The 26,745-nt window shown below is 31.3% G+C and overlaps 2 protein-coding genes across 2 annotated transcripts; both read left to right on the top strand.

The window, feature by feature from the left end:
* Window positions 1-861: 861 nt before the first annotated feature.
* LOC129972364 (uncharacterized) lies at window positions 862-2,343 on the top strand. The gene is made up of 3 exons (XM_056086486.1): window positions 862-1,537; window positions 1,634-1,831; window positions 2,036-2,343. The coding sequence occupies exons 1-3, from the start codon at window positions 862-864 to the stop codon at window positions 2,341-2,343; spliced, it is 1,182 nt and encodes a 393-aa protein (XP_055942461.1).
* Window positions 2,344-21,600: 19,257 nt separating this feature from the next.
* On the top strand, window positions 21,601-26,470 carry LOC129972355 (zinc finger protein 569-like). The gene is made up of 2 exons (XM_056086474.1): window positions 21,601-22,591; window positions 26,346-26,470. The coding sequence occupies exons 1-2, from the start codon at window positions 21,601-21,603 to the stop codon at window positions 26,468-26,470; spliced, it is 1,116 nt and encodes a 371-aa protein (XP_055942449.1).
* The last annotated feature ends 275 nt before the right edge of the window (window positions 26,471-26,745 follow it).

Raw genomic sequence — 26,745 nt, 5'->3', positions numbered from 1 at the left:
ACAAACTGACCCTCAGTTTCTTGGACCCCCCCCCCATAGTCCAAACAGATTTTCCGGCTCTTTGATGTTTGTCCATTTACCGACATTTTGAGGGAAGTTCACCGACGTCTACAGGCATACCACGGGCGACGGGGGAGTGCGGTCCCCCAGTGGGTCGGATGTCAGATTTATGACCAAATCCGTGAGGTGGCAGGTCGTTGGACCACCGCTTTAGGGGTTTACGATGATGGAGACTCGACAGACAGGAAACGGGCTGAGTTATTGTCACCAAAGGGGGTTAGAAATGGATAAAGGTAGAAATTTTGTAGATCTCTTATAGAACTCGGAATGTGAGACTCTGTCAATTATATCCCATCAGCGGCTCACCTTCTTTAGGTGAGTACGGGTGTCCCAATCCCGAGGTACCCAGGGATCTTTACTCCCTTTCAGTTCGCTCTCCTCTCCGCCTTCTGCTGTCTGCAATGTATTTCCTTCCCTCGACGGCAATCGAGGGAGCTCTCCATGAGAAGCTGTCGCCGCTCTGCTTGCTTCTTGCTTCTCATGGACAGCCAATGTCCCACGTGTTGGCCGTGCGTGGCGACCCATTTGAAAGATGGGTGGTGCACTGTGGTCCCCGGTGTATCAATCGGCTGGTACCTAGTCACCTGAGTGGCTAGTCTGCTAGGGATCAAGCAAAGGGGTTACTCCTTGGGCTTGGCGTTAAGGGTGGTCACTGTCCCCGGGGGTAACTCCGAGCGTATAGGTTCCGGCTAGCACCAAGGTAAGCGCCGAGGCTGGGAAGGGCCAGAGCCGGTGGCTGCCATCCCTTGTTGGGCTCCGTGGTGGGCGGTGCCGTCGGGCCTGAAATTTCCTCAGTATCGTATGGGCAAACGGAAATCTGCTCCCTTCAGTGGGCAACAAAATGTTTCTACCTTTCAAACAGTACCTAATTTTCCAACATTTTTCATTATCAAAAGATCCTCTGCTACTAATGATACATTCCATTCTGTCTCTCCCTTTCTTGTTGAAAGAGGTATAACTGGCAATATTGGTGAAGTTAAAAGTATTAAAAAACTTCGATCTGGCGATTTGCTGATAGAAGTACAATCCCGTAAACAATTTGTACAAATGATGAAATTAAAATCATTGGAAAATATACCAGTCATTGTTTCTCCACATTCTTCATTGAACTCCTCCAGAGGTGTTATTACTTGCGGGGAGCTGTTCAATGTACCCATAGAAGAAATATCTAAAGAGTTGCAAGGACAAGGGGTTAGCCATGTACGGCGTATCTCTATACGGAGGGATGGCCCGCTCCTAAATACCAAGCATCTGATTCTTACATTTAATTTTTCCAAATTACCCGAGTATATTAAGGCAGAGTACATGCGCCTGTTGGTTCGACCATATATTCCGAACCCACTTCGTTGTTATAAGTGCCAACGGTTCGGACATTCAAGAACTTCTTGCCGCGGGACTCTAACTTGCGCCCGCTGTGCGGAAGCAGGTCACGATAGTACGGAATGCACATCTACGGAAAAATGCTTTAATTGCAAAGGTGCACACCGTTCATTTTCTCGAAACTGTCCAGCATGGCAGTTAGAAAAGGAAATAATTAGTACAAAAATTAAAAAACAAATTTCTTATTCTGAAGCTCGTAAAATTGTTAAATCTCAAACTCCGGTTTCTGGTTCTAGCTACTCTTCTGTGATCAAAAAACAATCTGCAACTGATATGACTCAAAACAATGGAAACAACATACTTATAGATAATACTCCCGAATCCACTGTTGTAACGTCATTGCCAGTTGCTCTAAATAGTAAAATTGTTTCTCAGCCAACTGGTCATGAATGTAAAACTTCTAATGTCCCCTCCAGTGAAATGCCACAGGACCTTCATGAATTTAAAACCGTTACATACAAGAAAAAATATAAAAACCACAAGCAAAATTATGAAAATGTATCCAGTTCTAAATTCTGGAAGACTTCACCTCGAGAAGTCTCCCAATCTATGCCAGTCGCTAATTTTAGCTCTGCGACCATTAAATCCAAAATAGATGATAAAATGGACGAAGCCAACTCTATGCTTGAAACTATGTCCACAGATAAACCCAATCAAAACACTGATAGCGAAAAAGAATCGGATAATGCAATAGTATATAATCCTCATGAAACAATTGATGAAACACCACCTGCTCCGGAACATTCTACCGATTCCACCACAGTGGACAAACCTGTTTTTAGACTAAGTCTTCAAAAAAGTATGGTTGAATGGGTTGACCCAAAAAAATTTTACAATCAACCTTCAAATACACCAATTCACAAGAAATACTTGAAGAGACATCGATTAAAAAGGTTACAATGATTTTTTTCACTTGTTTCCGTACTTGTTTATTGTACCTGTCTTTTTATCATGAGAGTTGCACTTTTACCTTTTTAAATTTCATTGATATTTTAACCTTTTGACATTTTTGGAAAATTTCCTTTCTGGGATGTAATTTGCATTTTTAAGACCACTGTTACTATTCATTATTTGTCTTCCATATAATCATATTTTTAATTTTAAATTGTATGATTGAATTGTACTAGATACATTTTTACCATTTGTTTGGCGCAGTATAGCCAGATTTGGCTCTTGCGCCACTAAATCTCAAAATACCTACCTACCTGTCAATTATATATATTATTATTATTATTTTCCGTTACTTTTAGAAAATTAAAGTGGCTGATAATCAATTAGAAAATTAATAATTGATTGCAATAAAAATCATATTTTGGTAATAGAGGCTGGATTTAGAAGTAATCGAGCCATGCAATTTAAGAGGATCAAAATAAGATTCCTATTACATGTCTTAGAAATATAGTCTAGAAAAATTTAAAGTAATTTTGCAGAATATATATATATATATATATTTTCCTCCCTCCATTTATTCACTTACTTTATATATATACATGCATATACACACACATACATATACATATATATATATAAATTGTAGTATTAGATAACCCATAATCCGTCACTTATTGAAGCATAAAATAACAGACTACATGTATGCAAGTCTTATTGCAAAATATCCAAAACTATGAGTAACTAAAAAAACCCAACCCCCTATGCTTTTTCATATAAAAAAACTTTGTCAACGAAATCTGAGTGTGTATTGCCTAGAAGTATATTAAGAAGAAGTGCTTAGAAGCATTTGATAAAGCATTTATCGATGAAGAGTCTTTTATATAACATGTGCATATTCATACAAAGAAAAAACCTTGTGTTTGTTAAATTTGCGGTAAAGAAAGAATTTTTTCAAACAGCTCATATGAAAAACATTCACGAACTGATACAAAAGAAAATGTCTATTTTTCTAACGTTCTGTGCATTGTATTTTCCAAAATACATTTTTTTAAGTACAAACTTACATACTCATACGAAAGTAAAACTTTGACTGGACATCTGTGGCCAATCTTTTTTACATAAAAGTGTTTTAAAACACATTTAGATACTCTTCCATGTTTTTATAAACTCCTTACCATATCAAATTTCAAGGCACATGTTATAAAGGGAAGGAAGCGGCGGACAAACTTGTCAGAACAATGGCTAGGGCGAAATAAGATTGAAATTAATTAGGTTCCTTAGAGGTCTTAGGAAGAGCATCCTTTAAACCGAGATGTTGACAAAATGGCAAGAATAATGTGAAGGCATGAAAATACGCCGGTCCGCATTCATCATAATATCCGAGCCGGCGTCCTGGCATAGGGGTAGCGCGTCTTCCCCGTGATCTGGGCGTCCCGGGTTCGAGTCCCGGTTTGGGCATGGTTGTTCTTCTGTTGTTCTATCTGTGAGATGTGTGAATGTGCCCTCCTGTAAAAAGGGGTTGTGCAAGCGAATGAGTGATGCGTGAGTGGCAAAGTCGTACTCTTGGCCCTAGTTGGCGCTGCTATAAAAAATAAGAGACGTCCCCCTCAGGCTTAAAATCGCTGTCTTCGTAACAGCGGGCTTGTCAGTGGCAAGTGCCATAAGAAACAAACAAACAATAATATCCGAAGGTTCTCTCCGCGAGGTCATCTGGAATAGAGCGCAAGTCCTCTTCTTCAATGGACACTGCCTCTGCCCAACGTACCTATACAGATTCCATTTGGCGAACTCTCCTTGCTGTAGCTCTGGGAATATATGTCCCCGTATTCACTATGCCACCAACTGAATACTGACTCTGTCATGGCACACGAGAAGCCAGATCTTTTTCGAAATCACAAGTCTCGAGAATGAATGTCATAGGAGAGTTGCATCGAATATCCTTTCTCACGGCAAGATCGACGGTATAATAAATCACATTAACAAATACCAAGAACTCTTTAAGGATATTCAAGAGCTAAGATTAAAATGTCACTCTTCAAAATTAGCAAACTGTTTAATTAGTAATCATTATTTAGTTTATCCACAGCTAACGAATGCAAAAATGTAGAGATGCCATGTCTATAAATAGTTTTGCTATAAATTCAACCCATTGTGACCATTTGTTTTAAAGTATTTTTGTTCCCTTCATTTAATTACTAATTTGCTTAAACATTAAATATAGCTGTCCGTGATGTGACTCCGATGGGATTCTCTGTGGAGATCACGTGTTCGGTTAGTCGTTTCTTTTTTTTTCTTTCCGTTTCGTTCCGATTCTCCGTTTTTTTTTTCTTTCTTTTATCCGCTTCTTTTCTTTCCGTTTTGTATTGATTCATCCTACAGGTTGGATAATGCAGTGCTATAAGCACCGGGACGCAGACCGCATTAGGTTATGTTATATTATCAAATTTAAATATTCTTCATTAAAAATATTTTAAACTGATATGACACCATTAAAGTGTTTCCATCACGTTGACAAAAGCTGAAATTAAAATTGTTTAATTATTGTGTATTAAGTTTAGTTGTTTTAAAGTTGCTAATTAACAAAATTATTTAAATGAAGTTAATAATCATGTTTCATGTAATTCTCAGTAAGTTTTCTGATGAATTACGAATTTTAAATTTTTATATAGTCCTTAGTCCTGTAAATCATATTTAATGAGATAATAATATTTTAAATAAAAAGATTTTCGAAATATTTGTATTTAAAATAAACCCAATGAAATAAATCAGTCTCAAATATTGTCTAATTTATGAAAATTTTAATATCTCTATTCTAATTAAAACGCTCGATTTTGAACTTTTCCATACATTGTCTTAAAGAAAATATATCAAGCAGTGCCCGGAGTTTCTTAAAGGGTAATTATTGTACGAATGAATGTTTCTCTGTGTGCATTTTGGCGCACTACCCGTTAGGCCACATGATCCAGAGCTACCAAACTTGGCCCATATTTATATATTAGAGGATGGAAATGGATATTCCTGGGAGATATTTTTCAAATTTTACTTAAAATGTTAACGAAATTTTGCTTATTTCCGTGATAACTTCCGAAAATTTTAAAACTCAAATTTGATTTTTACATCATCTTTAGGTTCAAGAAATTATCCTTCAATTATACTTATGCTTTAATCCATAAATTAAGTTTCTATTTTAAATTATTTTTTTAAAAAAGTATTTCAAATATATTTTCTAACAATTTATTTCGTGCAATGAAAATAAAATTTAACCTGTACGAGCACGCCATGCGTGTGTAAGAAAAATTAGCTTTTAACAGCGCTTTGCCATCGTATTGACAAAATATCAAGTTGAAAGATTAAGTTAAATTTTACAAAAGTCTTAAAGTAAAATTAAGACCTACGAAAGTATAATGCTGAACACATGTCTGCTTGAAATGGAATAAGTATGAAATATGATAATTACTAAAAATATGACTGACTGAGAAAGTTTTCTTTGACTTTTAAAATAGTTATATTATTAGCTCAGTTCTAATTAAGGCATACATAGATTAATATATACAGAATATCGACTCTAGTCAGTGCCCAAAGGCTAATATTTGAAACTTTATTAATTGTCGTATATATTTAATAAAAATGAGCTAAATGTAATAAATAATTATATTTTAGGAAGTTTAAATGAATAAATGTTCTGATGAATAACTAATTTTTAATTTTTATTCAGGTCTGTAATTCATAAGTAACAAAATATTCTAGAGATACTAATTTTTTTAGCTAAAAAATATCCTCTCTTTTACAATAAAAACTGATTAAATTATGAAAATTTGAATGCCTTTCTTCTTCTTCAAGTACAGGCGATTTTAGACTTCTGCATCCACCGTCTTGAGGAAAATAGTGTAATCCGCGCTTGAATATCTCCCGAGACATTGTCTAAAATAATGAAATTGTTAGTTGTCCTAAAATGATGATATTGAAAGCTTTATAACTCGATCAGGCCTGATTGTAGAGGATTGAAACGTTACTTTCACAAGGTATTTTTATTGAATACGGTTTATTGGATCAAAGGATTTTATAATATTTAAACTTCATGATTACTTTCAAAAGTACTTTTATTGATTGAAATGAAATATAGTATTATTTACCGTATTTAAATCTTTTTGTAGGAAAACTGTATTTTATGGTGAATGAGAGAAAAGTTTATAGAATAATTCTTTGAAATATTGCATAAATTATGAAAAAATATTTTGCGGTACACCTGAGATTACAGTGTTGAAATAAAACATTATTTATAATTTTTTAAAAAATGTTTTATTTTAAGATAAAAGTTTTCGTATTCATCGAAGTCCTATCTCTTCCATTTCAAATCTAAATTTAAATCTTACTGCATCTGACAGTGAATTAGAGAGATATGCTTTACAATGAAAAATATATTACAGTGCTTCTATAATAATATGAGTTATGCGACTATAGAAATTTGAAGTTTAAAAAGATTTTTCTGAAGAAGCTAATAAGAGGCCAAGGTACATAAATATTTAATGGAAAATTTATGCGATTATTAACTTCGGCGAATCAGTTTTTTTGTCAAAGGCGGCTACTATACAATATAACGAAACGGCACATGCTCTGACACCATAACTTATTTTTACAAAAAATTCTAATCAGGACAATGACAAAAATGAAAGGTATTTACATTGCTTGATACAGTAAACGTAATGCTCAAAATTTACGAATTTTAACTTTGTCTACAAACACTTTATTTAAACAAATTTAATAAAAAAAATATTTTTTATTTTCAGCAGTAAAAAAAAAAAAAAAATTTTCAACTTTCGAAAGAGTGCTCTGACTCAATCATAAAGACCAGCATTTCATTGTTTTTAGGGCATAAGCGATCTCCTGTAAGAAGCATTGTGCATTGTTGCACGGATCTTCCACAGGACAGCTATTGAATAGTTTAAAATTGTTACAATTAGAGCTTCTAGTCTCGCTTAGTGGAGATCAGTATATAAAGAAGGTTTTAATATCTAAATATGATAAATTGCTCCGCACACTGACAGAGGTTTGGACAATTTTTTAGCAATACTTTAAGAAAATATATATTTAATTCTTTACTTTATATAGAAGAGTTTTCCTATTGAATGAATGAGCCCATTTCTAACGGTATAAAAATTAAAAAATGGGATCTATTTGAATCGATAACGAGTGTATTACAGACGATGACCTAAATTCATTTGATGCAAAGGTATAAAGGAAAATATGGTTTGTGATTCATATATGTATAAAAACTATAGAAACCGTGGAAACTAGTGCGAATAATATCCCGGCCTTCGCAAAACTCATTTTCAAAGACACCGTAAAATCAATTTTTAGAACAATTTATTTCTTCTGTACTTTGGGACAGCCATACAAAAATTGGGGAGAGAACTGTTAATGTTGCAATAAGAATATTTATGATTTAGCTGAGATCATGAGATGACACGTAAACATTATCAAAAAGAGATTTGATTAATAACTGATTGGGATAACGGCTTTAGTCGCTATATATATATCTCAAACCGTTTAATTTCAAGATTCCAAATAAATAATAGGTCAAGTCATCATCATTTTAGCAAGTTTTTAAAAGTTTCAAGTCGTTTCAAGTAAGGTATATTTTAAATAATTAATTGTTGAAACCTATTTTTATCATAAAAAACAAAAACTTTAATACCATTCTGACCCGCTTTCCCTCCCTCTATATCAGGTTGGCTGCGGTGGGGTGGGGGAGGTCAAAATAGGAGATAACAGTCAGAGGCTGAAGAGAGCTCCGCGTAGCTGGATTCCGATTGCGTGGAGGCAGATGATCAAAGTATTTTGAACTGTGACATGAGTGCCGATTTGCAAAGTCTTCGAAATTATGTGATCCCTTTGAATTGTTAAACTCCGAGGGCTATAGCTTGTAACATCTCTTCTGTCACCGTAGTTCCATTGTGTGTGTTTCCATCCCTTCTCGTCTGAGTCGTCGATGAACGTCTATTGCGATAAGAAGAGCAATTACTAGAACCGTGTTTTCTCAAATAAGAGGTCACGAATGATACAGCTGTGTTTTCAAAAATCATCACTTAATTCAAGTGATTGTCTGAATTTTTATGCTTAGACAAAGAACAAAATCTAATGAGTGGATATACCAAACATAATCAAGGATAAGGGACAAGTATTTCAGGTAGAAGAATGCGAAATAATATATATAAATGGGAAATGGTGATGCTTTTAATTATTTACTGATAGAAAAAATCTGAGCAGTGATAAACTAGAAGAAATATTTACAAAGAAAAGTACAAGGAATAAGCCTTCATCTGTTCTTTGCAGAGAAAACTTATGGATGATCTGTGTGTGCTAAAAAATTAAATATGGAGAAAGAACTAAAGAAACCGTCACTTGCTCATGCGAAAGAATCTAAAATTCAATGTGAAATATGTGGGTTTAAATGTAGAAATAAAAAGGCTTTAAATACGCATTCATCTGTCCATTCAAATGTGAAACCTTATGTACGCGAAACTTGTGGTAAAACGTTCAAAAGAAGAATATATTTAAAATTACATACAAGAGTTCATACGAAAGAAAAGCCTTATGTATGTGAAGTCTGCAATAAGAGATTCACTCATGTTTCTAGCTTAGAAGCACATTTACGTGTTCATACAAAAGAAGAACCATATGTTTGTGAAGTCTGCAATAGGACGTTTAACAATGCAAGTGCTTTAAAGGTACATTTACGCATTCATACAAAGGAAAAGCCTTACGTTTGCGAAATATGTGTCAAACAATTCTCTCAATTGGGTCATTTGAGACAACATTTAAGTACTCATACAAATGAAAAGTCCTATGTCTGTAAAGAGTGTGAAAAGGCATTCAGCAGAAAAAATACTTTAACAAAACATTTACGTACTCATACGCAAGGAGAAATTTAACTTTCAACGAAACTTTATTGGATAAAATTTATTTTAAATTTATTTCTTCGTAATATAAAAGAAATTCTAATATCTTATAATTTTATGGAAATGATTTTAGTGCAAAATAAAATTTATGCTCTGTATAGAGATTGAAAGTAAAAATTTAAATATTTTGAAATCAAAGCAAGAATATGCAGAAGGAATCTCTTAGATTGGTTATAAATTCCATGATGTGTTAAATATCTATGTACTATTCATTATGTTCTTATTTGATGTGGGCAAAAGAGATTTGATTAATCTATGACCGGAATTGAATTTACAATAGTAATCTACAATCTGCCTTTATTGAAAAACGGAAATTGGAAATTGACAAATAAAATTGATTCTTTAGCACAAATTCATCATGGTGAATGAAAACAGGATGTTTTTTTTAGCAAAGGCTGCTTAAATTTTCAATTAGGCGATGGAAATGAACGAAATGAGTCCAATATCCAGTACAGAAGATGTTATTTTTCCCATCCAGTTATTATATATCGTTAATTATACGCTACAGATATTTAATCTGTTTATAATCATTTCAAACCCAGCGGTCATTGCAGAAGCAACGGCGAGTATATTTTTAAAAAGTTCAAGACAATAAATACTAGTATCAATTAATTTCAAATGATATATTAAGTTAATTAATAATATATTACTTTAAATATGTTTGTAAGAATGTGCTCACATCAATTAATTAATTTGTTTAATAAGATTGTGGTGTCTGATTGTAGTTGACCTTTACATTAATTTGTAATATTTTTTAGATGTGTTTACTTGTCAGATATCTTGAGCTTAATAGAATATGAGAAATTCGATGTTGAGTAAAAAATATTGCTCCAGATTTTATATTTAGTCTGTTATAATCAGTTTCATGTAGCCAAATAATTACTTAATGATCAATTTTTTTATTTGTTGATTTTTTTGTATGGCAGTTTTAATTATTATTAAATAAAAAGGTGGCGTTTTATAATTAAGCCTTTTAAAATAATTTTAGTTTTTTTTGTTATATCTCTTTCATTTACTTTTAAGGATTTAGACAAGAGATTCTAAAATGTATTTGTTTAAAATGGTGGATGATACAAAATTTTGAAAGTTTGCGTTGTTTTTAGCATTTGAAAAATTATGATGTGGACTTAAAATCGTTACCCAGTAACGCTGATTAATAACGTTGCAATTCTCTTAACAGTCCCATTTACAATCTCGGAACTTATTTGGAAAATATAGCGTGCTTTTTATCTCTGGAAAAAACCTAGGGAACTGTTGTAAAATCCGTTTTTAAAAAATTGGTGGCAAGATTTAGGAATCCATTATTTTGAAATCTGTAATTGAAATTTTAAATCTTCCACCGACTTTTCTCAACTTATATATCAATATTATATATCATTTTTATTTCCAACGCAAATACCAAGAAGTTTTTACTTAATATTTTTATGAATAATAAATCACACAAAAACACAATTAAAATAGAGACAGAGATAAAATTTCAATCGATGGCCATAAACTTAAATTTTATTTAAGATGAAGGCAAGACATTCTGTTTAAAACAGAAAAAAAATATATATATAATTTTATGACTATAATAATTCTGGTTGAATGGCGTGTTTCAGAAATATGGTATAGAGAAATTATACAGAAGTTCCAGAAATTTTCTTTTTTTTGGATATTTTCAAAAGCTAACTTCTGTCTTTTTGGGATTATTTCTAATTCATTTATTTTCTGTAATTTGTAATATTCATATTTCCAACAGATTCCTGAAGATAGTATTTCAGTTCTCAAGATTTGATACTTCCACGTGTATCACTCCTGAGATGCAGAATTTCTTACGAACGGAAACACATCTGACTGGTTCTCCGCAGTAACCGGCGTTAGAAAGAGATTATTTTATTCTACCCGGTAGACTCTGCTCTCCTAATTGGAAATCCCATAAAAAAAGATTTAACAGAAAAGGTCTTTTTATTTCATGTTTTACTTGATACTCTGTTGTTGGAAATAAGATAGCAAATGTTTTAATTGTTCTATCGTATTCCTCTGTATTTTTTTATCCAGTTTTGGCACATAATTGTTTTAATCTATATCGTTGTTATAATAAAAAAGTTTTTTTTTTTTTTTAAATTCTCGTACTTTCAGATAATTTCATGATTAATATCTCACTTTTTCGGGGTTTAGTTTAGTTATATTAACGTCCCGTTTTTTAAAGCAACACCGGGGCTATTTTGGAATGGACCTCGTGATTTTGAACCGTGGTCAGATAACGAGGACGACATCTGAGCTGGCACCCCCCTCTCCACACCACACCAGCGGGAGGACGTTTGGTCCGTACGGTTCTAACATACACTAGACCTACTTACACGACGGGTCTTCGGTGGAATCGGGTTTCGAACCTGAAGTCCTCCGGTTCCGTGGACGGGACCTTGCCGCCAGGCCACCGCGGTCCCCACTTTTTCGGGGAGAGTATCTAAAAGTTGTAAAATTTGGATGTTGCTAAAAGATTGAAGGTTGTGAGATTTAACTCTGCGAATTTCAATAAATTATCCTAGTTTTTTCAAATTTAGATAGAAAAATATTAAATTATTTCATAATATCCATACTGCACAGTGGCACTTTTCAATTTGAGTTTTCTGATTGGTTAGTAGGGTTCTTCCTCACAAGAAACCGCGCAACTCTGCTTTTCAAAGCTTTGCTATCTTCTACTCTCCAACATACTTAGCGATATTTCTGAAGATGAATGCTTTGCAATCAAATGTAAAAATTAGGGTTTGAAATTGCTGTGATGCTGATTAGATTCCGTATTTGAAGTAAATTTTGTAGGTAATTTGCAGATAACAAAGTAATCACATAAAATTATATGGAAGTAATTTGATAAACATTATACTCTTTATTATGTTAATAAGAAATTATTATTAAAAATTAATAATTTTATTAATTTTTATTAATTTTCAGTTTCGATATTTATATTAGATTCTCCACAGAATGATATGCCAGAAGTCAGTCTTTCTCGGATGCGGTAATCCTCATGGATGATAACATAATATCAAGTCCCTCTGGCTTTTTGGAATAAATGCTTTGTGATGATAATAATTTCATTCAATCGTTTGAAGTTTGCTCTGACAACGTATATCCCATTAAACAACCGACTTATACACAGGCTTAAATAATTAGCTATAGAATCTTCATCATCAGGATTTGACCTCGATTTCTTCACATTTTACTCCATCAACTGCTGTCGGAATTCAAATATATTTACTACTTGTATCAGCTGTCGTATTCCTTACTACGACATATATGTTTGTAAATGATCTTTTTAATGTGATAATGATCATAATCCATAATTTTTGTTTTAAATAAACGTTTTTATATTCTGTACTGCGTCATTTATTCTAGCATTTACAGTGGCTCCCAAAATTCAGTATACACTATACTCTTTCTTCTTTTATTTTATTCTTTTTGATCTTAACATTCCTATTTATGGCTAATATTTATAAGAACAACAAAATATACATTAACAAAAGTATTAGGCTAAAAAACAAAACGGAGGAATCAATAATATTTTTATTACAGTCATTTTTATGTCAAAGTTGCAAATTCCAAAGTCACAAAATTGAGTATACGCCTTATACAATTTGCGACTTGACTACCATTATTTATTTTCAAATGAATAAGTAAAATAGTTTTGTTACTTTAATTGACAATCATTGATTTCCAAGCGAAAACAAACATTTTGGTTATCATAATGAGCTCCAGAAATGAAGCAAATGTTGAAATTCGAAAACTTGTTATTCGATTGTCTGAAGATGGTAAATATCTAGGAGAAATTGCAAGGGAAATTCAACGCAGTTCAGGATGCGTTCAAAAAATTATCCAGAAGTATAAAATGTATGGACAAATTGCTAATAAACTTGGAAGAGGAAGAAAAGAAATCCTCAGTGCCACGACCAAGAGAAGAGTTATTCGAGAGATAGCAAACAATCCTAAGGTGAGTGCTACAAAAATTCCTACATTTTTTCAAGAACAATTGGAAAGTGTTTTTTTTGCAGAAACAATTGGAAGAGTAAGACGAAAAGCAAATTATAATGGTCGCGTAAGCAGAAGAAAACCATTCATTTCCAAAGTAAATCGAGAGAAAAGAATTTCATTTGCTAAAAGTCATATTTCAAAGACTCCTGACTTCTGAAACAAGCAATTTTCAGTGACGAAAGTAAGATCAATGTTTTTGGTAGTGATGGTCGATGTTATGTTTGGAGAAAGCCCAATTCTGAACTTCTTCCTAAAAACACCAATCCTTCTGTCAAGCATGAATGTGGTTCACTTCTTGTATGGGGCTGTATATCTGCAAAAGGAGTGAGAAATTTAGTTTTCATTGATGGAATCATGGACAAAATTAAATATCTGAATATATTAAAGAACAATTTTTAAAAAAGTGCCCAGAATTTTGGTTTAGGGTCAAGTTTTCAGTTTCAACAAAATAATGACCCAAAACATACAGCTAAAATAGTTGAGTTATGGTTGTTGTATAATTGTAAAATGCAATTGCACACCCCTCCTCAATCTCCAGATCTCAATATGATTGAAAATTTGTGGACACAATTAGGAAAAACAGTTCAAAAACACGATATTAAGGGCAAGGAACACTTAAAAAGAGTATTACAAGAAGAATGGTGGAAAATATTTGGCGAAACAACTCAAAATCTTGTCAACTTAATGCCACACCGTTTACAAGCTGTTCTAAATGCAAAAGGATATGCAACAAAATATTAATTTATCTTTTCCTCTTTTTGTTGACAGATTTTGCTAGATGTATACTCAATTTTGCTACTTTGGAATTTGTAACTTTGAAATAAAAAGGACTGTAATGAAAATATTATTGATTCCTCCGTTTTCTTTTTTAGCCTAATATTTTTGTTAATGTATATTTTGTCGTTCTTATAAATATTAGCCATAAATAGGAATGTTAAGATCAAAAAGAATAAAATTAAAGAAGAAAGAGTATAGTGTATGCTCAATTTTGGGAGCCACTGTATATACTGCTATACTTTCATAATATCTCGTATGCATATGAATGCAAAGTTCAAATATTCCAACGAGAGATTTTGTGAAGTTAAGAAAAGAAATTAAAATACTGCTTTATGTTTTTCAAGTTAGATCAGTACCAGAAATTAATTTAAGTCATTCGCGTATCAAATTTTTTTAATGTTTAAACTTAATTGGTACTAATTTTATTAATGAATATATTTCATTATTATAATTATTTGTATATAACTATTAATCCCCGAAACCAATATTTTTGGTTGATATATGTGAATCCATTCTTTTTTCCAACATTTTCCTGCAGAAAGAATCTTAAAGCTCGAAACTTTGAAAGAGACATTATGCGATAACTTATCCATGGACCGATTGGTTCTAAAATTTGATACAGCTAGTTTCAATGTCAAAATCCCTTTCCTTATATCGAAGTCATTGTCTTAATTTTGTAACTGCTCGCTACCAGCTGACAGATAAGCAGACTATCCTATAACAAATTAAGACCGAAGGCAGTTACACAATTTTGATTCAAAAAAGTGATAAAATTCAATCACCGAACATACTGCGATTTTGAGTTATTTCATTTACTAATAACGAACTTATCGAATTGTTTAAATACATGTCAAATAATAAAACTATGCCTGAAATCCGCCCACCTGTCTGGCTTAATGTTTAATTTTGTTGCAAACACAAAAATGAGCAGGTACATATTTCTCTCTGATTAATTTTGTCCAAAATTTGGTACAGATCAACCATTGCTTGCAATGACCGTTGAGTGTAATCGTTGAGTACAATTAGATCTTGTGTTTCATTTGTTTAGCACTTTGCGCTTAGGGGTAAGCGCTATCCAAGATATAATTTTAAAAGTGTATATATATATTTATTTAGTGTTCAGAAAGGTATGCTTCCTATACATCACCAATTACAATACATTCTGTTTATAAGCTTATAATAAGAAACAAAACGTATGAGAAACTAAAATAGTTTTCTTTTTGTGGAATTTGTTTTCAGGAGTATTAGTAGTATACATTAATTATGCTTTTCAGAGAAGTAGCAGTGCGTGATGTACTGAGGCGTAACTTTAGCAGTGTGTAGTTGAAAGCTGTAAAAAGTATACAAGTAGGAGTAAAACTTCTACTGAAAGAGTGATTCTATTGGCTTCAGCGTTTCTGTTAAGACATAAAAAAGGTCCCCTGCGCAGCATAATATATTCTGCAAAATCATTGCAGTCTTATAATTATGTTTTAAATCAGAGACAAAGTTGAATATTCTTAAAACGTGATATAACATTCTTGTGATATTAAGATGTGCTTTCTATTCTGATAATGTGTTCATTATCTTCTATGATTCTAGTTACTAATTGTAAATGACGTGAAGATCTAACACACTATTTTTTCCCCAAATAACAGAAGAAATCTACATTAACAAAATCTAATGCTTTAGCTGATGCTGATTTGACAGCGTAATTAACCAATAGCCGAAACGAAGAATTAAATTTGTTGCGGATCAGAAATTCTATTAAATTGTTCAAATTATGTTACTCAAAAGTTATAAAACTTCGAAGAAAAGAAAACTCCCTGTGGCCATTTTGACCCTGGAAAACGGCTTCATTTTATTGACGAAGAACGATGTTGAGAAACGAATAAACACTGTCGGGTTAAATATAGTTTAACCTACTGTTTAGTGTTATTTCTTTTTAATTTTCTTAAAATTGCTTGTTATCGAGCTTTGGCGAGTAATTTTTTTAATCTACATTGTTGTTTTAATAAAATACTTTTTATTCTATTCTGTATGTTTCTTATTTATTTTAGCTCTGACATGATTCAGATATTCTTTAAGCTTAGCGTATATAAATTCAGTTTTCAATTTCTTTTTCTCGAACATGAGTTTTAGCTAATAAAAAAATAAAACCCTTTTTTAAGTTTCCGCTCTAAAATACTTAATAATACAATTCTAGAAATTAATCTAGATTTATAATGAATATTTTAAGCATTAAATTTAGTTTAGTTATTATCAGTGAATATTTCATTATATTCTTTATGTACTAGTTACTTCTAATGGTATTTATCACGTCAATAATTTTTATTTTTTTTTCATATATAATAAGGGATTTTTGGATGATATTCGATTCAGTACCATGCATGAGTTTCGAATGAGCTGCGAATGTCCGTTTCTAATAATAGTATAAATAATGTTAGGCACTTCTAAAATTTCTGTGTCAAAGCTACATAACCTGTCTCATTTGTCTTGATGTTGCTTTTGTTTTTGCTCTCCTATAAAATATCAGCGATACATTAAACTCATAGTGAACCATTCACATTTTGTGTCGCTTTAAAATACATCATCAAATTTATGCCATTTTTGAGTAAGTTTATTCTCTGTACACAAAGGAATAGATCATCTAATAGGCGGATTCAGTCCGAAATTTCCTACCCATCTTTTATGTATGAAACGCCATATTAATCCATAAGTCTGTTTGATTTTTTTGGAGTTATCACGCTCCCGTGCGCACGGTTGAACAGACAGTTATAATTCGTTTTGACTGGATATGCCCAACATTGTGCTGGGGTGAAATTTCGGTACAAATGTCTAATAATAAATTTCACTCATCTAGCTCTGTTCCCTTTTAATTACTCCCTTTGAAATTCAAACGTAAAGTTTGAACTCGAAAATGTTTGAAGAAGTATGAAGATGATAAAAATTTCGAAGCCTAAATTTTTAATAATTAACCTGGAATGTTTGTTATGATTAGGGGAGGGGGGAGATATGAGAAATCGAATATTTCTGACCAGATATGACTGTACTTTGGAGTTTTGCTGTTTTTATTTCACTAGGAAATTAAACCTATAATATTTTCAAAATCTGCAACTCAGTTGGAAAGCGCTGACGTATACGAAATTTTCTGCCTTTCTATTAGCAATAGTTTCAACAATCTTATCAAACATTTTGAAATCTTTGTCAAACATTTCGATTATATTAGTAATAATCTCATAAATAGAAATGATGTGATAGTTAAAAAATGATTTTGAAAAAAGTTTAATTCTTTTGATAAATATAACCCAAATAAGTCTTTATTACGTTATATTTTGTATTTGTTTTATCAAATATGTCATATTTTAAATCCAAATTAGTTTTAAGCACGGAGATGATAAAAATTCCGTAGCTTAAATATTTAATAATTAACCTGGATTTTTTTTTCTTATTAAGTGGTGGTGGTGGTGGGACGAGAAATCAAGTATTTGGAACCTCATATATCTTTACACTGGTGTGCAGTTGTTTTTGCTTTCTTTGCGAATATTAAGCTGTATTATTTTCCAAATTCTAGCTCAGTTGTAACGTGCTGATATAAGTGAATTTTGATGGGATTCTATTATGAATAGTTTCGCCATTTCTAAATTTCAAACATTTCGGTTATATTAGTAATCATCACTTAATTAGTAATGATGAGATAATTTTTACATTTTTACAGCAAATAGGTTTTATTCTTTTGAAAAATATAAAAAATTTCTCATGTAATTATTATTATTTAGTTATTAAAACACTAATTAATCATCTAGAATTTTGATTGTCTTCATTTTAAATACGATTTCGAATGGGCGATTATTGCAAAGGGATTGTGTTTTATGAAACTAGTTACAATATATTGAAACATCACAAGCACTAGCCCCATCATTTGTTTCTACAAAAAAATACGCGAAACCATTCATTTTTAGTACGAAAAACAGTTAAATGAAAGGTATTTCATCTTATTTGATACAATAAATCTGATTCTCAAAACTTATGAATTCTAAATTTTTATACAATCTCCCTATTTTAGCAAATTCAATCAATATAATGTTTTTCACCTTAAACTGCAGCAAAAAAATATTCATCTTTCAAAACTCCGCAGCGATATAATCATAATACTTAGAATTTCATTATTTTTAGGATATAAGCGATAGCCCGACAATAGAACTGGGTATTGAAATATGGTTCTTCCTCAAGGCAGAAGATCGAATATTCTAAAATTGTTATATTTAAAGCTTCTATAACTCGCACTGTATAGATATTTGGGCCATCTTTACGAATACTTTAATTAAGCCTAAAACAAAAAATATAATTCTTTACTTCTTATAGAACAGTTTTCTGATTAATTCTATCTATCTAACGGTATCTAACGGTATTAATTCTATCTATCTAACGGTAAATTTATGCCATTTTTGAGTAAGTTTATTCTCTGTACACAAAGGAATAGATCATCTCATTGATGGATTTGTTCCGAAAATTCATACACATCTTTTATGTATGAAACGCCAAATTAATCCATAAGTCTGTTTGATTTTTTTAAGTTATCACGCTCACGTGCGCACGGGTGAACAGACAGTTATAATTCGTTTTGACTGGATATGCCCAACATTGTGCTGAGGTGAAATTTCGGTACAAATGTCTAATACTAAATTTCACTCTTCTAGCTCGGTTTTCTTTTAATTAATCCGTTTCAAAGTCAAACGTAAAGTTTGAACTCGAAAAGGTTTGAAGAAGTATGGAGATTATAAAAATTCCGAAGCCTAAATTTTTAATAATTAACCTGGAATGTTTGTTCTGATTAAGGGAGGGGGGAGTGATATGAGAAATCGAATATTTCTGGCCAGATATGAGTTTACTCTGAAGTTTCGCTCTTTTTATTTCACTAGGAAATTAAACCTATAATATTTTCGAAATCTGCAACTCAGTTAGAAAGCGCTGACGTATACGAAATTTGCTGCCTTTCTATTAGCAATAGTTTCAACATTCTTAAGTTATGAAACATTTTGAAATCATTGTCAAACATTTCGATCATATTAGTAATAATCTCATAAATAGAAATGATGTGATAGTTAAAAAATTATTTTGAAAAAAGTTTAATTCTTTTGATAAATATAACCCAAATAAGGCTTTATTATGTTATATTTTGTATTTGTTTTATCAAATATGTCATATTTTAAACCCAAATTAGTTTTAAGCACGGAGATGATATAAATTCCATAGATTAAGTATGTAATAATTAACCTGGAATTTTTTTTCTTATTAAGTGGGGTGGTGGTGGTGGGAAAGGGAAATCAAGTATTTGGAACCTGGTATATCTTTATACTGGTGTACAGTTGTTTTTGCTTTCTTTGCGAATATTAAGCTGTTTTATTTTCCAAATTCTAGCTCTGTTGTAACGTGCTGATATAAGTGAATTTTGATGGGATTCTATTATGAATAGTTTCACCATTTCTAAATTTCAAAAATTTCGGTTATATTAGTAATCATCACTTAATTAGTAATGATGGGATAATTTTTACTTTTTTTCAGCAAATAGGTTTCATTCTTTTGAAAAATATAAAAAATTTCTCATGTAATTATTATTATTTAGTTATTAAAACACTAATTAATCATCTAGAATTTTGATTGTCTTCATTTTAAATACGATTTCGAATGGGCGATTATTGCAAAGGGATTGTGTTTTATGAAACTAGTTACAATATATTGAAACATCACAAGCACTAGCCCTATCATTTGTTTCTACAAAAAAATAAGCGAAACCATTCATTTCTAGTACGAAAAACAGTTAAATGAAACGTATTTAATCTTATTTGATACAATAAATCTGATTTTCAAAACTTATGAATTCTAAATTTTTATGCCATATCCCGATTTTAGCAAATTTAATCAATATAATGTTTTTCATCTTAAACTGCAGCAAAAAAATATTCATCTTTCAAAACACCGCAGCGATATAATCATAATACTTAGAATTTCATTATTTTTAGGATATAAGCGATAGCCCGACAAGAGAACTGGGTATTGAAATATGGTTCTTCCTCAAGGCAGAAGATCGAATATTCTAAAATTGTTATATTTAAAGCTTCTATAACTCGCACTGTATAGATATTTGGGCCATCTTTAAGAATACTTTAATTAAGCCTAAAACAAAAAATATAATTCTTTACTTCTTACAGAACACTTTTCTGACTGAATATGTAATTCTATCTATCTAACGGTATAGATATTAAGTGCTAGAATCCTACAAAATGGACAACCAGTACATAACAGACGATGTTCTAAACTAATTTGATACAAAGACTTAAAATAAAATAAGGTCTATGATCGAAAGATGTGTGAAAACCATAGACACAGTAAAAATTACCATTAACCCGACCTTCGCAAAGATTATACCGAGAGACGACATGAAATCATTATTCAAAACAAATTTTTTCTCTTATTATGCTTCGGAAATTGCATACAATAATTGCTCAAAGAATTTCTGCGGTTACAAGAAGAAAAGTTCTCAGTTAACTGATATTATTATATGAAACGTAAATTTTCACATAGAAGGTCTGCTTGATAGCGAATTGGAATAACAGAATTTGTTCCATTATATCCCGCAGCGTTTACATTGAAGATTAATAACAGGTCAAAACATAAATTCTACAAGTTTGAAAAAGTTAGGAGTCGTTACAAGTAAGGGTTTTTTAAATAAGTAAATATTCCAAACTCTTTTTAATCTTAAAAATCAAAAGCTGTGTTTTTAATAATCATAAAAAAGACGTATGGAGAACTAAACTATTTAAAATTTAGATAATACTGATTGAAATATTTTTAGAAGGAATGCAGTAAAAAAAATAATTGAGCGATAGGACTATTTTTGAATAATTAGGATTATCGTCATTGAATTCAATTAAATGATTTTTTTATATTTAGCCAAAGAACAATTTCTAATGACTGGATAGACCGAAGTTTTTCAAATCACGAGATATAGATATTTCAATCTGAAGAATATAATGCAATATATAAAAATGACATAATAAAGCATTCGGTTTTTCACTGAGATGAAAAATTTACGATTCGAAAACATTTGACGAAATATTTTCATTGGAAAGTACGAGTATTTAGGTATCATCTGGTCATATCAGGAAAAATTTACGTATTGCATGTGTGTGGAGTAGAATTAAATATGGAGAAAGAACTAAAGAAACATTCGCCGGTTTCTCTGAAAGAAGGAAAATTTCAGTTTGAATTATGTGGATTAAACTGCAGTAATGCAAAAGCTTTAAATAGGCATTTATCTTGTCATTCATATTTAAAACCACACGTATGCGAAACTTGTGGAAAAGCGTTCAAACGAAGAAGTCATTTAAAAATGCATACAAGCGTTCATATGAAAGAAAAGCCTTATGTATGTGAAGTCTGTAGTAAAGCGTTCAAGAGCAGAAATACATTAACGCAACACTACCATATCCATACAAAAGAGAAACCTTATGTCTGTGCAGTCTGTAATCAAGAATTCGCTAGTATGTCTAATTTAAAGGTACATTTACGCATTCATACAAAAGAACAACCTTACGTTTTTGAATACTGCGTCAAACAGTTTTCGCAAAGAAATTCATTAAAATTCCATTTAAGTATCCACACAAGAGAAAAACCGTATGTTTGTGAAGTTTGTCGTAAAGCGTTCACCCAAAGAGGCGCTTTAGCGAAACATTTACGTGTTCATTCGAAGGAAAAGCCTTATGTCTGTGAAGTCTGTGAAAAGCCTTTCTCACAATTATCTAACTTAAGAACACATTTGCGCATTCATACGAAAGAACAACCTTATGTTTGTGAAGTTTGTAGTAAAGCGTTCTCCCAAAGAGTCACTTTAGCGAAACATTTACGTGTTCATTCGAAGGAAAAGCCTTATGTCTGTGAAGTCTGTAAAAAGCTTTTCTCACATTTATCTAACTTAAGAACACATTTGCGCATTCATACGAAAGAACAACCTTATGTTTGTGAAGTTTGTAGTAAAGCATTCACCGAAAGAGGTAATTTAGCGAAACATTTACGTGTTCATTCGAAGGAAAAGCCTTATGTCTGTGAAGTCTGTAAAAAGCTTTTCTCACATTTATCTAACTTAAGAACACATTTGCGCATTCATACGAAAGAACAACCTTATGTTTGTGAAGTTTGTAGTAAAGCATTCACCGAAAGAGGCAATTTAGCGAAACATTTACGTGTTCATTCGAAGGAAAAGCCTTATGTCTGTGAAGTCTGTGAAAAGCCCTTCTCACAATTATCTAACTTAAGAACACATTTGCGCATTCATACGAAAGAACAACCTTATGTTTGTGAAGTTTGTAGTAAAGCGTTCACCCAAAGAGGCACTTTAACGAAACATTTACGTGTTCATTTGAAGGAAAAGCCTTATGTCTGTGAAGTCTGTGAAAAGCCTTTCTCACAATTATCTAACTTAAGAACACATTTGCGCATTCATACGAAAGAACAACCTTATGTTTGTGAAATCTGTGGTAATAAATTCATCGATAAATCTAATTTCAGAAGACATTTAGGTACGCATAAAAAAAGAAAAGTTTTATGTCTGTGACGTTTGTGAAAAAGCATTCATGAAAAAGAAACAATTTAAGTAGACATTCACGCACTCATGCAGAAAAAGAAATTTAACCTGTGAAGCTTTTTTGCATGAATTTTATTTCAATACATCAGTTATTTTAAAACATTATTTAACTTATCATTACCTGGAATTCATTATATTGTAGCAACCCGCAAAGAGATTGCTTTTAAAAAAGAAAATGGGAAAATGATGAATAAGCGCGATTCTTAAGCACAAAGTAAACATGATCAATGAGAACTGGACATTATAAAGCACAGGCTGCGTCAGTTTCGAATCAGAGGATACAAATTGTGAGTCGAAAGTCCAGTGCAGAACAGGTAATGTTTTACCATTCAGATTGCAATTATTGTTATTTATGTGATAAAGTTATTTAAGCTATTTAGATTCATTTCCAAATGATGGATACTAACATTAATTAATTTTAAATAATATATGAATTATGAAAATATGTTTCTTAGACTGTGTGGGCATCAATTTATTGATTTAGTTTAATTATTTGACGTTTAATTAATTTCTAATATTTATATATTCGGTTATTTGTTCGAGATATCTTGTACTAAATGAGTATGTTCAAATTTGTAATTGGAAATTAGATGCTGCATAACAATAATAGTTTGATGCTTTATATTGAGGGCAATTTTACTCAAAATCGTACAGCCTAGTAAATATTTAATGCAATTAGTTATTAATTTGATGAAAATTTTTTCAGCATAGATGTATTAATTATTATTGAACACAATTTAGCATTTTTTTAACTTAGCCTTTTAAAATAATTTTTGATTGATTTTTTCTATGTTCTTTACACTTAATTTTATGGATTTAGACAAGAGGCTCGAACATGAGTTCTTATCACATGGTGGTTGAGAGAAACTCTTGAATCTGTAGGGTATTTCCAGATTTTGCAAAATTATTATGCGCGCTTAAAATTGTTATCAATCCTTTCTGGTTAATGTTGATTTCTTTCGTAAAAGACTTTAATTTAGAATCATGAAACCTCTTTAGAAAAGAAGATGCTGCGTGTATCTGGAAAATAAGCATAGGATGCATGAGATTGCTATGGATTCTCTTTCTAAAAACTCCCCCGAAAATTTTATAAGATTAGGTACCCAAAATTTTGACAATTGACTGAAATTTTAAAAAAAAGCAACTCATTTCTATTTCTCAATTAATATTGATACATATATGATAGCCATTATTTATTGGTATGAACAAAACATTTATAATCCATTCTGATCATTTTATTTCGAACGCTAATATCAATAACTTTTTTCTTACATATTTACGAAAATTGAATCACACAAACACATTCTTAGATAAAAAAGTTTCAATTGATGTCACAAATACAAGTTAGAATTTAAGATGATGTTAAGGCTGCCGATTTAATGCAATTGCTCTAAAAATTTTTTTTTGCTTGTATTCTTGTACACTCAGACAATTTCATGATTCATATCTCAGTTTTTCGAGGAAATGATCTAAAAGTTCTAAAATTTGGGAGATTGCTAAAAGGTTGGTGGTTGCAAGATTTAACTGTGACAATTGCAATAATCATAGATTTTTTTACAATTTTAGAAAATTAATGATAAATTATTTTATCACATCAATACTGCATAATGGCACTTCTTAATGCGAGTTTAGTTGATTAGCCAGCATGTTTCTTCATTACATAAGACCGTGCACCTCTCTTTTTCAAAGCATTGCTATCGTCTACTCTCTATCATATTTAGAGATATTTCTGAAGAAGATTAATCATTTGCAATCAAATATAATAATTAGCGTTTAAAAATTGCTGTAATGCTGAAGTGATTCCTCATCTGAAGTGATTTTGTAGGCATTTTTCCCATAAGAGGATAATCATATAAAATTATATGCATGTAATGTGATAAATATTATACTCTTTATCATGTCAACCAAAAATTATTCTTAAATAACAAGAACATGGAATAACACAAGAAAAATCCAAATAGAAGACTATATGTAGATTTGCTTTCATATTTATTTTCGTTAATAATTGTACCAGAGAAATAATTGATAAAATATCAATATTGAGAATTTCGAGGATTTTATTTTTAATTAAGTTCTGTAATTGAGTATTTTTAATGTGGTGTTTTCCTATGTAAAAGTCCATTGTGTTTTTGTAATATTTTTTATTCATTTTAAGTTTCTCTATTTCCATTAGAAACTCCACTGGATGAAATTGCAGAAGTCAGTCTTTCTCGGATGCCGCAATCCTCATGGATGGTAATAGTATATTATATCTGGATAACTTCTTGGAATAAATGCTGTGTAAAGATAATAATTACATTCGAAATCTGCTTTGACAACGTATATCCCATTCAACTACTGACTTATATATAGGCTGAAATCATCTCATATATACAATCTTCATCATCGGGATTTTAAGGAAACCTTCGATTTTTTCACATTTACCTCCATCAACTGTTTTAAGATAGGGTAAATATTGATTGCATTTCAATGCCATAACATTCATTACTACGTTATACATGATTGTAAAGCTCTTCTTATTGTGATAATGATCTTAATCCAAATTTTGTTTTAAATAAATGTTTTTATAATCTATCCTGCGTGTGTCTTATACATTCTAGCAGTGATATATTGCTATATTTTCACAATATTAAGTATGTATACGAATGCAATGTCTGCGTTCAAATATTCCAATGAAAGTTTTTGCTAAGCTTAGAAAAGAATTAAATCCTTGCTTAAATTTTTTCAAGTTAGAGTAGAACAAGAGGTAAATTTAAGTAATTCTCATACCAAATTTTTTTTAATGTTTAAACTTAATTTGTATTAAGTTTATTAGTAAATATATTTCAAAGTTTTTAAAAATATTTGTATATAGCTAATAAAAATCCGACAAGAATATTTTTGTTGATTTCAGTACGCATGAATCCATTCATTTTTCCATGATATGCGAGGTCAAAGCATCTTGCATAAATTTTGAAAAAGACATTATGCGTTTTTCGTATCATAAATTTTGCATCCATTGGCTGAATGGTTCAAAAATTTGATACTGAAGCAGGGTTCAAATGGTTGTCTCATCTGAACAACTGTTTGCCATTGTCCCATTGCAGTTACACGAACTTACTGAAGTAGGCTTGACCTTCCATCACAGACAATATTTGGCCCCGTGTGAACCCTGCTAAATAATTTCAAGCAGACAGATTAGCAGACTATTCTATAATAAATAAAGTCGAAAGGCAGTTACACAGATTTAATTCAATAAAATAATAAAGTTCAATCTCCGAGCATAAGGATTCGAGATCAACAGAATGTGTACTTGTCAATCGATTATTTACGAAAATTAATACATATATAATAATAAAACAATGCAGTAAATTCATCCACATGTCTCGTTTAATTTTTTTTGTTGCAATCACTGAATGGAATAGATACATATTTCTGCTTAAATGATTTTCTCCAAAATTTAATACAATTCGACTCAGATTATTGCGCACTAGATTTCTTCTATTTTGCACTTTGCGTTTTGGGATAAGCGCTTTTCAAGGCATGATTTTAAATAAATATTTATTTAGTGTTCAGGGATCTCTGATCTGAAAATATCAATTACAGTATATTCTGTTTATAAGCTTATAATAAGAAACTAAATTTTTTTGTGTGGAATTTATTTTTAGGAGTAGCAGTAGATGATGCACAGAGGAGTAACATTAGCAGCGTAGATGACAATTATTTAAAATATGCAAGTAAGGTTATCACCTCTGCTGCACCGTTTCTGTTAGGACCTGAAAAAGAGTTCTGAGAAAGAAAATATGTTTTATAGAATCGTGGAGGTTATTTAACTATGTTTAAAACAATAGCGAACTTTAAATATTTTTACGATATGATATTGCATCCCTGTGATAAAAACGGTCTTTCAGTCTGTTTTGTAAAACTATTTCGTATTCCTCTTAATATTTAATAGTATATATTTCGGAATTATAGCATCTAAAAAAGAATTTCAAAATTGTTGCAATTTCGTCGGGAAAACACGAAGAGAGCCGAAAGCATATAATAACGAAAAAGAAACAAAACAAT

Source organism: Argiope bruennichi, chromosome 1 (assembly GCF_947563725.1).
Source record: "Argiope bruennichi chromosome 1, qqArgBrue1.1, whole genome shotgun sequence".
In the NCBI taxonomy this organism is placed as follows: Eukaryota; Metazoa; Arthropoda; class Arachnida; order Araneae; family Araneidae; genus Argiope; species Argiope bruennichi.
Note: the sequence above shows the minus strand (reverse complement) of the source record. Positions and strands in the feature narration are given on the sequence as shown.

Bases quoted from the DNA above. Each gene is read 5' to 3' on its own strand.
- LOC129972355 (XM_056086474.1), top strand. From the start codon at position 21,601: ATGTCTAATTTAAAGGTACATTTACGCATTCATACAAAAGAACAACCT. The intron at 22,592-26,345 runs GTAATAAATTCA...ATTTATTTTTAG, and splicing joins TTATGTTTGTGAAATCTGTG to GAGTAGCAGTAGATGATGCA.
- LOC129972364 (XM_056086486.1), top strand. From the start codon at position 862: ATGGGCAAACGGAAATCTGCTCCCTTCAGTGGGCAACAAAATGTTTCT. The intron at 1,538-1,633 runs GTGCACACCGTT...CTTATTCTGAAG, and splicing joins AAAATGCTTTAATTGCAAAG to CTCGTAAAATTGTTAAATCT. The intron at 1,832-2,035 runs GTAAAACTTCTA...AATCCAAAATAG, and splicing joins TCAGCCAACTGGTCATGAAT to ATGATAAAATGGACGAAGCC.